This window comes from Calliphora vicina, chromosome 5 (assembly GCF_958450345.1).
Source record: "Calliphora vicina chromosome 5, idCalVici1.1, whole genome shotgun sequence".
In the NCBI taxonomy this organism is placed as follows: domain Eukaryota; kingdom Metazoa; phylum Arthropoda; class Insecta; order Diptera; family Calliphoridae; genus Calliphora; species Calliphora vicina.
The window spans coordinates 109070278-109084814 of record NC_088784.1 but is presented as its reverse complement, the minus strand read 5'-3'; the positions used below and the strand labels follow the sequence as shown (position 1 = coordinate 109084814).

Here is a 14537-nt window from a genome sequence, read left to right as displayed (position 1 = left end):
GTATAATTTGTTATAGGGTATATAAGATTCGACACAGTCGAATATTCTTTGTACTTACTTTGTTGTGATATACAAATTTCACTTGAACCGAAACATTTGTTTTTTTTTTAACCCGGTCTTCGATAATATCTCGTCCAACTAAAGTTGCTATTTAAACTCGGCACACAAATGGCTGAGATATAAGCAAAAAACCACGACATTTATTTTTTTTTCACAAAATTTATTTTTCACCGTCGGACACATTTAAAGTGAGGAGAGGTTTTTGGAGCCAACAGTTCAAACGACAATTTCTGCGTAACCTGGGGCAATATTTCAATGTGACTAATGTTAGAATTATCGCAAAATGCTTCAAAATTGTCCAGCTTTTCAATACAAATTTAAAATTGTTTTATGTAAATTTTTAATATTTTTTTTTTTGTTTCTGACTTTGTGAACATATGCGAATTCAGTTTTAATCTCTATGAATTTGAATTTGTAATTTTTTTTTAAATTTTCTTTTAAAAATAAACGCAACAAATCAATTTAAGTAATTTAGATGTTTAAAAATGTACTATACAGGTTCATATTAATTCCTTTGTTTATTTCAAATTCTTTCAACATTTCAAACAGGAAAATTCCTTAACGGAAACGGATAAATTTGTTTGTGTATCGTAATTTATCAACCCAACCCACATACCGTTAGTGTTGAACAGCTGTTTCATTACATTTTACTGTGTACGTCAGCCATATTGATTTTTTTCTGTCTGTGTGGAAAAAAAATAACAAAAATAAACAACAGTGTTTCAAATCTCATATAGTTCTCTCAAGAGATTTCATTTTCTCACTGTGTTCCCAGAGATGTGAACATCGTCATTATCATTTTTGGCGCACACACAACAAGAACAATAAATACATTTTTTTTTAAGTAGAAGTAAATTTTTAACAACATTTAAAAAAAAAGCACCGACTAGAAAAAAACCCCAATACATTTTGTTATTGTTTTAGATTTAAAAAGAAATCAGACAGAATAAATTAAAGAAATAAACAAACAAATAAAATAAGAAAAGTGTTTTAATCAATACAGTAGCAAAAAAAATGTTAAAAGTTTACTCAGGGATGGCTTTAAAGAGGCTACAAGTGTTAACGATTGTACTTATTGTTTGGCTAAAATTAACATATGGAATCATAGATGACGACGAATACAACAGTATCTACAATTTGCAATTGCAGACAGAGCAGAAACATGAAGTGGGACGATTTCCATTTCTAATGCCAAATGTTAGGCCAAAAACTGTAAGTGGAAAACAAATTTTTTATGATTTATACAAGTGAATGGAAAATTTAGGGAGTTTTTTTGGTAGACGTGTGTAGTACAAAGTAACTACGTCAATATTGAAAATTTAACAGGTGGCAGTTTAGCTCGATGTTTTATTTCCTACAAGGAAAAACTGTTTAATTTTCTTTTTATTTTATTTTTTTCTTCTATTGTATATTAATAAACCTACGTTTCTTTGGCTAGTTAATACAAATAAAAAACCTTAAACAAACATTAGTACCCAACAAAAAAAGAAAACAACACCTACTCACAATTCTTGCCTCCTACCCTGTCCCTTGAATTCTTCAGCTACCTGTTATTTTTATGTACCTGCCGGACTGATTCTACTCGTGCCAGGAAATTTAATATAATTTTATTTTATTTCTGTTTATTTATTTAGTTTTACACAATTTTGTTTATAATTATTAATTTTAGAGATGAGCTTGACCTTGGCAAGATTACAATTAATCTAAATGATTTGTTTTTGTTATAAATACTTTGAAAAATATTGTTGTTTGTACTTATGTTGTTAAACTTGTTTGTTGCAATTTAATATTTTTCAAAGGGGAATATCGGTAGTGCCCGGTTTAATACGTAGGTATATAGCCCGAAATTAATAAGAAATGCTTAACGTAACCAACTAACTTTAATTTGAGAATAAAGATCAGTAAAATCAAGTTAATATTACAGAACTTATTGGATTTTTGATTTAAGAGCTTTATTAAATAAATAAACATTATATTATTTTTGGAATATTTCTGTAAAATAACAGAACAATAATTTATTTATTCAGCAGGTCTCTTAACAGAAATCACAAGAAAATTCTAAATTCAGAAACACGAACTGAAAACAATTTTAAAATTATTTATGAAAAACACTTCAAAACATAGATAAATATACATAGATCGGAAACTTTGCCGTCATAGACCTAACTCAGTTGTCAAAAACCTAAGTAGTGAGTATGTATTAGTAAAAAAAACTATGTGAAAACAAAAACAACGCGCGAATAAAAAAAACAATACATTCTCACCACTTAGGTTTATGACAGCAGAGTTTCCGATCTACGTTTTGAAGTATTTTTCTTAAAAAAAATTAAAATTGTGTAATTCAATTGCTTGACTATAATTTAAGCCTTGAATTACACTTGCTTTCAACTTGAATTCCCTTAAACAATTTATTGGTATGAAAGTTTTTATTTTAAATATCTTTTGTTTTTAACTAAAACGTATTTAATCTTTAGCCAATAATAATATGCGCAAGAAATATATTTTTTTATTGAATTTTTATAATCTTTTTTATTAAAGGAGTTTTATTAATTTTTCTCACGTAATAAATAAATACCACATTTAACATCTATTTTTGGATTATCTTTCTTTTAGCCTGAATTATATCTTTGTACACCGATAAAGGTGGATTCCACAAAAAGTTATTACATTGGTAAGTGTTAATAAAATCAAGTGTATTTTTATACCTACATACACAGAAAAAAGTTTCAACATAAATATTGTGATTCGAATTCATTGATTTCAATTCATAACATTTATAAATAATTTCTTAAATAGTATGATTTTTTTTTATATTTTATGTTTTGAATTAAAATCTAGGAGGCTTGAAAAATATAATTTCAATTTCATTTTTATTTTTATGTTGTTCAAAAATGTTTAAAATTTTTCATGGAAAATTTTTAGTTTTTTTATGATTTTCAGCTACAAAATGATATAAAAAGCGCGAAAATGATTAAATTGATTTAAGAGGATGAAATGCTTTTATATTTATGAATGTTTTATTATGTTTAATGATAATTTTTAAGTTTCAGATATTCTCCTTATTATCTTAAAATATTGGCCAATATATGGCTATTATGCAAATATTCTTGCACTAATTCATTATATAATACAATTATAATGCAATTTATTAAAAAAATTAAGTAAAAAAAGCAAAAATTTCCGTCATGTAAAATTTTATAATATTTATGAACATGTTCTTATTTTGAATGAAATAAGTTTGGGAAAAAAAAGTCAAGTTCGATTAATAATATTTATTACAAAATTCATTCCAATTATGAATTTCTTTTTTCTGTGTACATATTTTAATAAATCTTATCTACAAATTTATTAATATTTTTCTGTTATTTTTTTGTTTTTCATGTTTTTGCAAACTTATCAATTTAGTCGGTTATGAACCCAATGCTACAATGAATACTGCTCATCACATGCTTTTATATGGTTGCGGTGAACCTGGATCAAGGAAAACTGTGTGGTAAGGAATAGGATTTTAAGAACTTGTTATTCATTTTTTATTAAACCTACCTCATAGTCCTTTGAACAAAAATATATCGCTTAAAGGATTTTAGAAGTTTTTCAATATCAAGAAAAAATCAATTTTTCAAAAAATTCAAGAACTTCTCCATTTTCTTTTAATTTGACTTAAATGCAAATATAATTATGTTTAAAATTTAAAAATTAAATATTTTTCAAACAAAAAACTTGAATTTATGTTTCCTTTTTATTGGAGAATGGTATTGATAATACAACTATAATTCAATTGCTTGACTAAAATTCAAGGCTTGAATTACACTTGCTTTCAAATTGAATTCCAGTAAAAATGCTAGAAAATTTGTTGGTAAAAAAAATAATTATTTAAACCTTCACTCTTTTAAATTCAATAATATTTGGAATACATGTTTTCCATGGCCATATTAAAATTAAAGTTTGCCAGAATTTGGAAAATTGCTTTAGTGGAAATTTGCTTTCATATTTTTTTAATAGATGCAAGCAAAATATCTAAAATAAAACTCTAACCCCCATTAACACGAAGTTATAGTTATACGGTCGGTATGAAAACAGTCAGTTTTCGTTTTAATATCTTTAAAACTTTTAGTCAGATTGATCATGATCATGTTTGATCTCATATTAAAGCTAATAAATTGAATCGTTTATTTCAAAAACCAGTCAAGCAACAATTTATAGATTTTGAGTAAATCAAAGAAAACTTCCTAGCAACCTAAAAAATACTTTTAAAACATGGATATATTTCTTACGAAAGTTATCTATTTGTAAAACTGTTTGATAAACATAAAACTTTTTATCTATACATATTAACATTTATTTAAATAATAATATAAAGTTTGCACTTGACCGGTTTCTGGAAAAAGTAAAATGACAAATTAACTTTTTAAAGAGTTTAACATCCATAAAATGGTTCTTATCCAACCAAGTAGGTATCAGAGCTTGTAAATATTTTGTTTTTTTCACATTTATTGAGACCAACAACATTTTCTTTGCAGAGCAGGAAATGAATCATTTATTTATGAATTAATTCGAATTAATCATTCACACAAAAAAAAATAATTGAATGAAATTTAAGTCAATACAAATGAATTTGGTAAAAATGAATTGCAATTTATTTCCAATTTCTAATTTAAATAAATTTGTCAAAGTGAATTCCAATTTTATTTCCAGTTCATTTGAATTGAATTAATTTTGAATTCAATTCATTTTAAAAATTTATTTGAATTGAAAACGAATTGCAACTCATTTTTAAAAATTCATTAGAATTATAAATGAATTGAAATTCATTTCTGCCTAATCCGTTTGAACTGATTCAAATTTAATTCAATTCTGTTTTTGTTGTGAAAATAATTAATTCAAAATTAAAAGAATGATTCATTTACAGCTCTGCTTCTTTGTGTACTAAACACGGATTTCTCGGATTTGTTTCACCATAATATAGAGGAATTTTTTATTTTTATGCATTAAACAATGCATTTAATGCATTTACAAAACATTAATCGCCCAAAAACTCAATTTTGGATTTTTTGTTGCTTGACTGATTTTTGAAATAAACGATTCAATTGTAGATTTTATAGTTTTTTTTCTAGAAATTTGTTTCTCACCAAACCAGGTTATAGTATAGAAAATCGTGATTGAACAAAAGATACCTTCTATTTTCCAAAGATATATCTTAAACATGAGCCATTGCATTGAATGGGATCATAAGGATTTCTCTAGATAATTGATATTTAGAGATATATTTGAAAAAAATGTATTTACGTTTTTGTGTATATTTATACTCTTCACCATGAGTGACAAGGGTATATACTATAAGTTTGTCATTCCGTTTGTAACTTACATACATGATTCATACATCAATATATCAGCTATAAACCCGGTTCGGTTGCTATTTAAAATCGGTCCACAAATAACTGAGATACATATAAGGCAAAAACCAGGACAACATCGAGTTTTGTCCTGTTTTTTATCTATACCTGGATTACTAAGTCATTAATATTATTGCCTATGGATATATAATAATAGATATTTCAAAGACCTTTGCAAAGGCCATTGTAAGTCGGGTTACAATGGGTCAAAATCGGGAAAAATATTTTTTAAGCCGACATTTCTTCACTAACAAATTTTTTTTTCATAGAATTTGTTCCATTAATAATTTTTTAAAAAAAAATTTAATTTAAAAAAAAATCAAAAAAAGAAATTAAAATTTTTATAAATTTATTATGCGGAAATGGGTTTTTGGTGATATATTCAGACAATTTAAGTCATACCATGGCTTATAATTGAAGAACATCTTTAGAAAATGGAAGATATCCTTTGTTCAAAAGGATTTGAAAATTTGATCATACAAACAATTTTATGAAATATTTTAATCAATGTTTAAAACGAAAATCTATGTTAAGTTTTGTATTATTTGAATATTATATAAATTTGAATGTCGAAACTATAAAAAATGTTGTTTATGTATTTATAGGGATTGTGGTGAAATGGCTAAAACGACTAATGAAGAAAAACCCAGTCCTTGTGGTTTACAGTCACATTCTCAAGTAAATTTTGCAGACATTAAATTATGTATTACTTATTACACAGTGCAACAGTGAAAAAAACACACGATCATGACTATATAGGTTCGACTCTACTACCAAAGGGTAGTAAAACCCTATACTCAGTTTGTCCATTTTGGTGACCGATTTTTTTTTATGGGCTCCCAAAGTTTCTGAAAATCAGTGGGGCCTCTAAAAAAGGTGTCATCAGTTTTTGGTTAACAGCTAATTCAGACTTTGTGATACAGCTTAACTTTATATGGCAATAATATAGCTAAGATTCCGCCAAATAAAGTTTGTTACAATTTGTTTTCAAAAAATAGCTTTTTCGTGCACTTTTGTTGAAAAAATATAGGAAGAAACATTTTTTTTTTTACTTTTTTTAGAATAACTTCCAGGGTCTCCTAATTTTTCACTAACAATATTTAGCAAAGTTGTAGCTACGGTAAAGTTGAACAACTCTTGAGAACAAATCAATGCATTCTGAACGTGTCTAGTCACTCTAAATAGCACATAAAAATCACTTTGTACCTAAAAATTAACGTTTTTACTATTTTATTACGCTAAAACAAAGATTTTTTGTCAAAATAGTATGATCAAGTCCACACTTCTATGTTGTGCTGTATTATTTACTCGGCTGAGGTGTTCGGAATGGGGATCAGTGAGTGGACCCTCAATGTCACAAATTTAAAAAAAAATCGCCAAAAAGCCATTTATGATCCGAATAAGCTGAAATTTAAAATATAGATAGTCCTTGAGAAGGTCTACAAAAATATGCTTTTATCTGTAGGTATCTCTTTTAGTTCAAGAGATATTTAAGTTTAATTTTTTTTTTTTAATTTTGCTCGATCTTTCTTTTGTATTTTACACATGATGGGCCTACGAAAGGTCGAAATTTGTTTTTTATATACGACGTATATTTGCGATAAAATTCTAAAGAAAATAAAATAAACCTGATAACAATTATTTCGTCCCTATAACAAGTTACACGCATCCAAAGTTGAAGCTTCTTTTTATATACATTTCAACTTTGTATGCGTTTGTTTTTTAAGTTTTTATAAAAAAAGTCCCCATATTTTTTCTTTTATAAAAAACTAATTTTCTTCGTTGCTATATACATTTTTTATGATCTGAAAAGAGAACTTAATGCAAAAACGTATAAAGTAAAATTTGACTAACTTAAGCGGACATTGTACCCCCCAGCCCTATCCAAACTTGGCCAATTTTGAAAAAAAATTTTAGGTTTGAGTAAAAAATTCTAAAAACTCAAAGCACCGATCCTCAAAAGCTCGTCATATTTGTATAGCCCTATATATTGTTTATATACATACAAAACGTTTTTACTATCATACTGTAAATAACGTCAAAGTGGGCTATTTTCTTAAAAAGCTCAGTTTTTGGAACACATTTTCCCCGTTTTAGGAATTTCGATGTTTGAAAACAAAGAATGGCAACATTAGTGATGCCATTGACTTAAGAACATTTAGATCTATATTACTTCCAAATTTTATTGTGATGTCTGTAACTGTTCAAATTTTACATTAATTCAAAGTGTTTATTTTTCTTGATGGAAAATCAACATTTTATAATATAGTTAGTTTTTAAGGTAAAATACGTCCGAAAAAACACAAAATTTATTCATTTCACTAAAATGTCTATCTCCAAGTCATAAGGTTTCCACCGATATCAAAAACTTTTATAAAAAGCTTATATTTACTCTTCAGAAGCTCCACAAACCTTGCCCACTTTCAAAAATTTTGATTTTTTTTCATATCTTGCATCAAGCCGGTCTTGCGTGATCAACATTGGATACAGTGATGCGCCCGGATCATATCGATAATGATTTGCCCATTCTTCGTTATTCCAGCACAATAGAGAAGTATACACTCGAACATACATTTTTAACAAAAAATGTTTGTTTTAGAGTCAAAAAATAGTAAAAAACTAAAATTTTTATGCTACAAAGTCATTTTTGACAGCTATTTAGAATGCCTAGATATGTTCGGATTACATTGATATGTTCACAAGAGTTATTCAGATTTACCGTAGCTACAACTTTGCAAAATATTGTTATTGAAAAATTAGGAGTCCCTGGAAGTTATTCTAAAAAAAGTAAAAAAAAAAATTTTCTTCCTATATTTTTTCAACAAAAGTGCACGATAAAGCTATTTTTTGGAAACAAATTTTAACAAAATTTATATGGCGGACTATTAGCTATATTATTGCCAAATAAAGTTAAGCCGTATCACAAAGTCTGAATTAGCTGTTAACCAAAAACTGATGACACCTTTTTTAGAGGCCCCACTGATTTTCAGAAACTTTGGGGGCCCATAAAAAAAAATCGGTCACCAAAATGGACAAACTGAGTATAGGGTTTTACTACCCTTTGGTAGTAGAGTCGAACCTATACTGTCATGATCTTGTGTTTTTCCAAAAGTCTTCATTTGTTGCATAGTGTTATTAATGCTATATTTCTTTGCAGATTCTCTATGCCTGGGCTAGAGATGCACCCAAATTAGAATTACCCGAAGGTGTGGGCTTCAAAGTTGGCAACGATTCGCCCATTAAATACATTGTTTTGCAAGTTCATTATGCCAGCATTAAAAAGTTTCAGGGTAAAATCAAAAAAAAATAATTTATTTTATGAGTAAATTTTTAATATAATAAATATTTTATTTTCCATAGATGGCAGCACCGATGATTCGGGTGTTTTTATCAGATATACCGAAAAACCGTAAGTTTTAAATTATTTTCATTATTATTATTTTAAATTACTTTAACTATTCCTTTTGCAGCTTGGATAAATTAGCTGGCGTTTTGTTAATGGGCACCGCTGGTGTCATACCACCCATGTCAATTGAACATATGGACACTTCTTGTGAAATAAATGAAAATAAAACCATACACCCCATTGCATATCGTACCCATACCCACAGTCTGGGTAAAGTTGTTTCCGGCTATAGAGTTCGACCCGATGACCATGGCATGCATCAGTGGACTTTACTGGGGAAACGTGATCCGTTGACACCACAAATGTTTTATCCCGTGGAAAATTCAGAGGCCATTGTTAAGGGTGACATCATAGCGGCTCGGTGTACAATGGAAAGTCATCGTAAACGTGTTACGGAAACAGGGTGAGTAATAATTGCGAAAATGTTAGGAAATAACTGGAATAATTGCGCCCAAGAAATGGGAGTAAATTTTAGATGATAAACAGTACATTTTAACAGAATTATAAACATAAATTTGCTTAGCTTAGTTGGCTTCAGTTCCCTTATTCATAAAAATTTAATTTAGAATAAGAACTCAAGTAATGAACAACTAGCTATTTCTTTTATGATTGTTATAAACATATTTAACAACGCATAGTGGGGTCGATCGAAAAATAAGTGATAATAATTCTGTATCTTCTAAACTACATACTTGTCCGATTTCTCTAAAGTTATGTCTTAAGATATTAAAAATTTCCATTTTGAAATTTTAGTTTGTATACCCTTCACCTTCGTGAGAAGGGTATATATAAGTTTGTCATTCCGTTTGTAAAGCGGAGTCGATTGAGCCATGTCCCTCTGTCTGTTGAAATCAACTTTCCGAAGCCCCCAAATAATTTACATACACGATTCATACATCAATATCTCCATAATTCTTCCGGCTCGGTTGCTATTTAAAATCGAGAAAATAGATCCACAAATGGCTGAGATATAAGGAAAAAACTAGGACAACCCTGATAGACAATATGGATATCTAATGACAGATATTTCAATGACCTTTACAATGACGTATATAAGACCATAGTAAGTTGGACGGACCTACAATGGGTCAAAATCGGAAAAAATATTTTTTAACCCGAATTTGTTTTTTCACCAAAAGTTTTTTTCCGCTAAATATTTAAATAAAAATAAAAAACAATTCGAAATTTTTATTTTCCAAAAAATGAAAAAAACAACTTTGGAAAAAAAATTAAATTTTGCTTAACTAAAAATATTTAAAATTTTTATTTTGAAGTATAATTTGGTGAAGGGTTTACTGGTTTACCTTGACTTTCACAGATGTTATGTGTGAAATTTTTACCTTCTTAATAACTCTTAAACAAAAAACTTTAAAAATTTAATTTTTAAATAAATTTATACGTGCACCCTACTTCAGGAAATGATTCATCATTAAAAATATAAAAAGTCACATTGAGTTTTTAAAATTTCTTTGCAAATTACAATAAAGTTATTTATGGGAATTGTTCTGCCATTAAATTGTTACCCTTCCGCCCAAAAACATAAACAGGGAGCAAATTTTTTTAAAAATATAAAAATTTTGAGTAGTACTTTATTCAATTGCATGAAAGTTATTCGAAACTTTATTTTTTCAAAATGATTTTTTCTATCACTCATTGAAAACTTGAAAATCTTTTTAAATTTCAATAATTATTAAAGAGACATATTTTATGAGCTTAAGAGCTTCCAGTATATAAAATTTTTAATTCCGATCGACCCCCATTTTCTCAATATCTAGTTATCGTTTTTCGTAACGATATACTTGCAATTAATACAATTTTTGTATGAGAATAACCAGATTTTGAGAAAATGGGGGTCAAAAAGTTTAGTAAATACGATCGAACGATACGTTTTAAAACGTACTTGGTTGGTATATTGGAAATATTTTATAGATCTTTTCTGTGATAGGATTTGGGAAATTTAGTCCAATTACAGTTTTCGATCTGATAATTGGCCCATCATTCATAAATTTGTCATCAATATACAGTTGTAATTATAATTTAAAATAATATTCTTATTGATCAGTTCTGCAACATTTCAAAAAATTCATTTTCCATGTCTGGTTGCATCAATATATCACGTATAGTCCTGGTTAGGTTGATATTTAAAATCGTGAAAATCGGCATACAAATGTCCGAGATATAAGCAAAAAACGACGCCATCCTAGATTTGTTCACCAACATTTTTTAACCAAAAATTTTTTACACATTTTTTTTCACCAACAATTTTGGTTTACCAATCCCTTTTATAACCAACATTTTTTTTTATCAAAATTTCTTTTCACCAAAAATTGTTTTAAACATTTATCTTAAAGTATGCTTGTTTTGTTTAAAAATTTTTATTTTTACCCTTCCGTTTGTAATTTCTACAATTCTATATCGTTATTGAAAGCCCGTCTTTATTTTGAAATCAACTTTCCATAGCCCTCAAATAACTTACATACATGATTCATATATCAATATATCCGATATAGATAGACCCGGTTCGGTTACTATTTAAAAGCCAGAAAATCGGCTCACAAATGGCTGAGATATAAGGAAAAAACAAAGATTTTTTCCTATTTCTGATCTATATCTGGATTACTAAGTCATTAATATAGACAATATGTACGCCATGATACAACCATTAGAAGGTAGAATCACTAGGGAGAGAGTTTAAAATGCTATGCCTCGTTACGTCAAATAATAGAAAAATAAAAAACAGAAATCCAAAAATAAATAATAACAAATGAAAATTGAGAAATATTTTGTTTATATTTGAAATACAGTTCAATATAATCGGAGTCATTGAAATGATGCATGCAAATCCGTGAGTGTTTCTTCAGCTCAACACCGCAATCTGCACTCCATTATTTAATTTTATTTTCAGGACATTTTATAAATCTTTCGACATTTTGTTCAAATAAACATTTAAATTGAATTTAAAATATTTTTCAATTTAGTTAATTTTTGATGTTTTTTTTCAATTGTACTTTTATTTTTTATTTTATATTAGTCTGACAATTCAAGGCATTTAGAATTGAGAACATATTTTGTAGTGATTCTACCTTTTATTGTTATATTATGATGTACGCCATAGTAAGTCGGACATACAATAGATCAAAATCGGGAAAAATATTTTTGAACCCGAATTTTATTTCAACAAAAAAAAAAAATTTTCTCAAATAAATTTAAAAAATTAAAAAAAAATTTTGGTAAACAATTTTTTTCAATAAAAATTAAATTTTTTTTTTTAATTTTGAAATGAAAATTATCAAAATTTAAAAAAATAATTAAAATTTGTATTTTAAAGTATAATTTGGTAAGGGGTATGTATATAAGATTAGGAACAGCCGAATATAGTTCTCTTACTTGTTTATTTTTCCTCTTATATCAAATTTGATATTGATGTATGTATAAGGATTTGGAGTCGCAAATAAAAATCCTAGAAATTACTTTCATGTGGGGTTTAAGAGGTAAAACCTTTAATGAAATCCATAGTTGTTAGTACAAATTTGACGGAAACGTAAATTTTCGAGAGGAAACGGCTTTAAATTTTGCAAATATGTTAGCCTTTAGCAGGGATATTTAGTTCTGTAGATGAAAATATACATATTTATATATCAAATGAAAGGTATTTTAAAGGCCTCTCTAAATTAAAATATGCATCGACAATGATCTACATTAGTGAAAAATATTTTTCAAACCAATTTTTATTGCAAACAATCTGAAAATTTAAAAAAAAAATATATAAAATTTTTATTTCAGAGCCACAAACAAAGATGAAATGTGTAATTTCTACTTGATGTACTACGTGGAAAACGATGAACCTTTAAAAATGAAATACTGCTTTAGCCAAGGACCACCCATGTTTTACTGGAGCAATCCCGATGTCGGTCTCAACAATATACCACATATCGAAGCGAGCACTTTGTAAAAATGTTCAAACAAGTGACAAAACAAAACATAACAAAACACAGGAAATGAAACTCAAAAACACAAACAAGAAAACTACAACAAAGCTTTATTTATTTTTATTTTTACAACAAACAATTGTTATAAACATCACAAACATTAGGGACAAGTGCAACAAAATAATAATTTAAAACCAAAAACAAAAAACAAGGAAAATTTTAAATAAAGAAAACAAAAAATATATCAACAAAATAATAAAGATAAAAAGACAAACAGATAATGATCATGATCATGACAGCAAAAGATAACGAGTAAGATGACAAAGAAATTAATGAAATAATGATAAGGATTAATGATAAAGTATTGATTTGTTACATAAATTATCAATAACTTGACCATGACAATTTTATTTTCTATTAGATTTTAAAAACAAAATAGTAATAATAAGACAAACTAAATTAAAACATTCCAAACAAAAAATTTAAATAAAAAATATGTATATGTATGTATATCATTATAATCATAATAATTATTAACTATATATGTATATCTCAGATAATAATGATGGAAATAATGCAATTATGATAGGTCAAATTGTAACTGTATAGAAAAATTATTTAAACAAACCAATTTAATAAAAAACAAACAAAAATTGTATGTAAATCTCTCTGCAACTGTAACTAAATAAAAATATGACAAGTACTTCTACAACAATTAAATATGTACTTCTACTACTAACTACATATGTAATACATACATAAGTGTTATTGTAACTGTAAACTGTAACTGTAACTGTAAACATGTAATAATAAAATAAATACTGAATGTCATTAGAAAAAATACAAAAAAAAACTACATCACTTTTTTCAAATGTTTTATTATGGTATGAATGATATGACAACTCGATGCCTGACACATTAAAATAAATGCATTTTAAACTTACCGGGACACTAACTCACAATCGAAATATTTCAACATTGCAATACAGTCACACGCAAAAGTAAATAATTTGTTTAAATATTTAATAATGTTGGTATGTAGTAAGCCAATTGCTGGGATTTGTTAACAAAATTATCCAAAATATTATTCAAAAAATCCTGTTATAATTCTGCAAACAAATTCAAATATTTAAATAACAAAAATCACTCAAATAACAGCTTATCATCCGCATATTTTAAAACCTAAGTACATAGTTTTTTAAACTTTTAGTAAATTGTCAAGTTTTTGAGGAAAACATATAAATATTCATCGGTTTTCAAAATTTTTGGGCATCAAAATAATATAAAAACAAGTAAGAAAGCTACATATATCGAGCACTTAGCGCCAAATTATCGTAAACGACATTTTTAAAATTTTTGTTTTATTGCAGAAATTAAAATTTTACGGACCAACTGATGTTTTAGCGTTCTCAGAATATCAAAATTGTTAATAACATCAAAAATATAGGGGGTAAGATTTTATCGTAAGTCAATGTTTACATTTTACAGTAAACAAATTTTATCGTTAGCGACACACAGTGGTATAGAAAATAAAGAGGGAAATAAATCTGTGATTTCTAAATGGTTAGATTAATTTAAATGAAATTTCACATGCGCAAAGAAGAAGTCTTGTCATGTTTAAGTTTTGAACGTGAACCTCATGGGCCCACCAGGAGCGCGACCAAGGGCCCTCAAAGTAGGACACCTCGGGTATGTTACATTTTTAAAACGATATTATTTCTTGGTTTGAGTTCCGATTTCAACTTCTTC

General features: G+C 27.3%; 1 protein-coding gene across 1 annotated transcript; it reads left to right on the top strand.

Annotated features, from left to right (window-relative positions):
* The first annotated feature begins 882 nt into the window (after positions 1-882).
* On the top strand, positions 883-12839 carry Phm (Peptidylglycine-alpha-hydroxylating monooxygenase). Its single transcript, XM_065511943.1, has 8 exons — positions 883-1272; positions 2674-2731; positions 3466-3553; positions 6059-6131; positions 8611-8743; positions 8814-8862; positions 8924-9262; positions 12643-12839. The coding sequence occupies exons 1-8, from the start codon at positions 1075-1077 to the stop codon at positions 12809-12811; spliced, it is 1107 nt and encodes a 368-aa protein (XP_065368015.1). The 5' UTR covers positions 883-1074; the 3' UTR covers positions 12812-12839.
* Positions 12840-14537: the final 1698 nt, after the last annotated feature.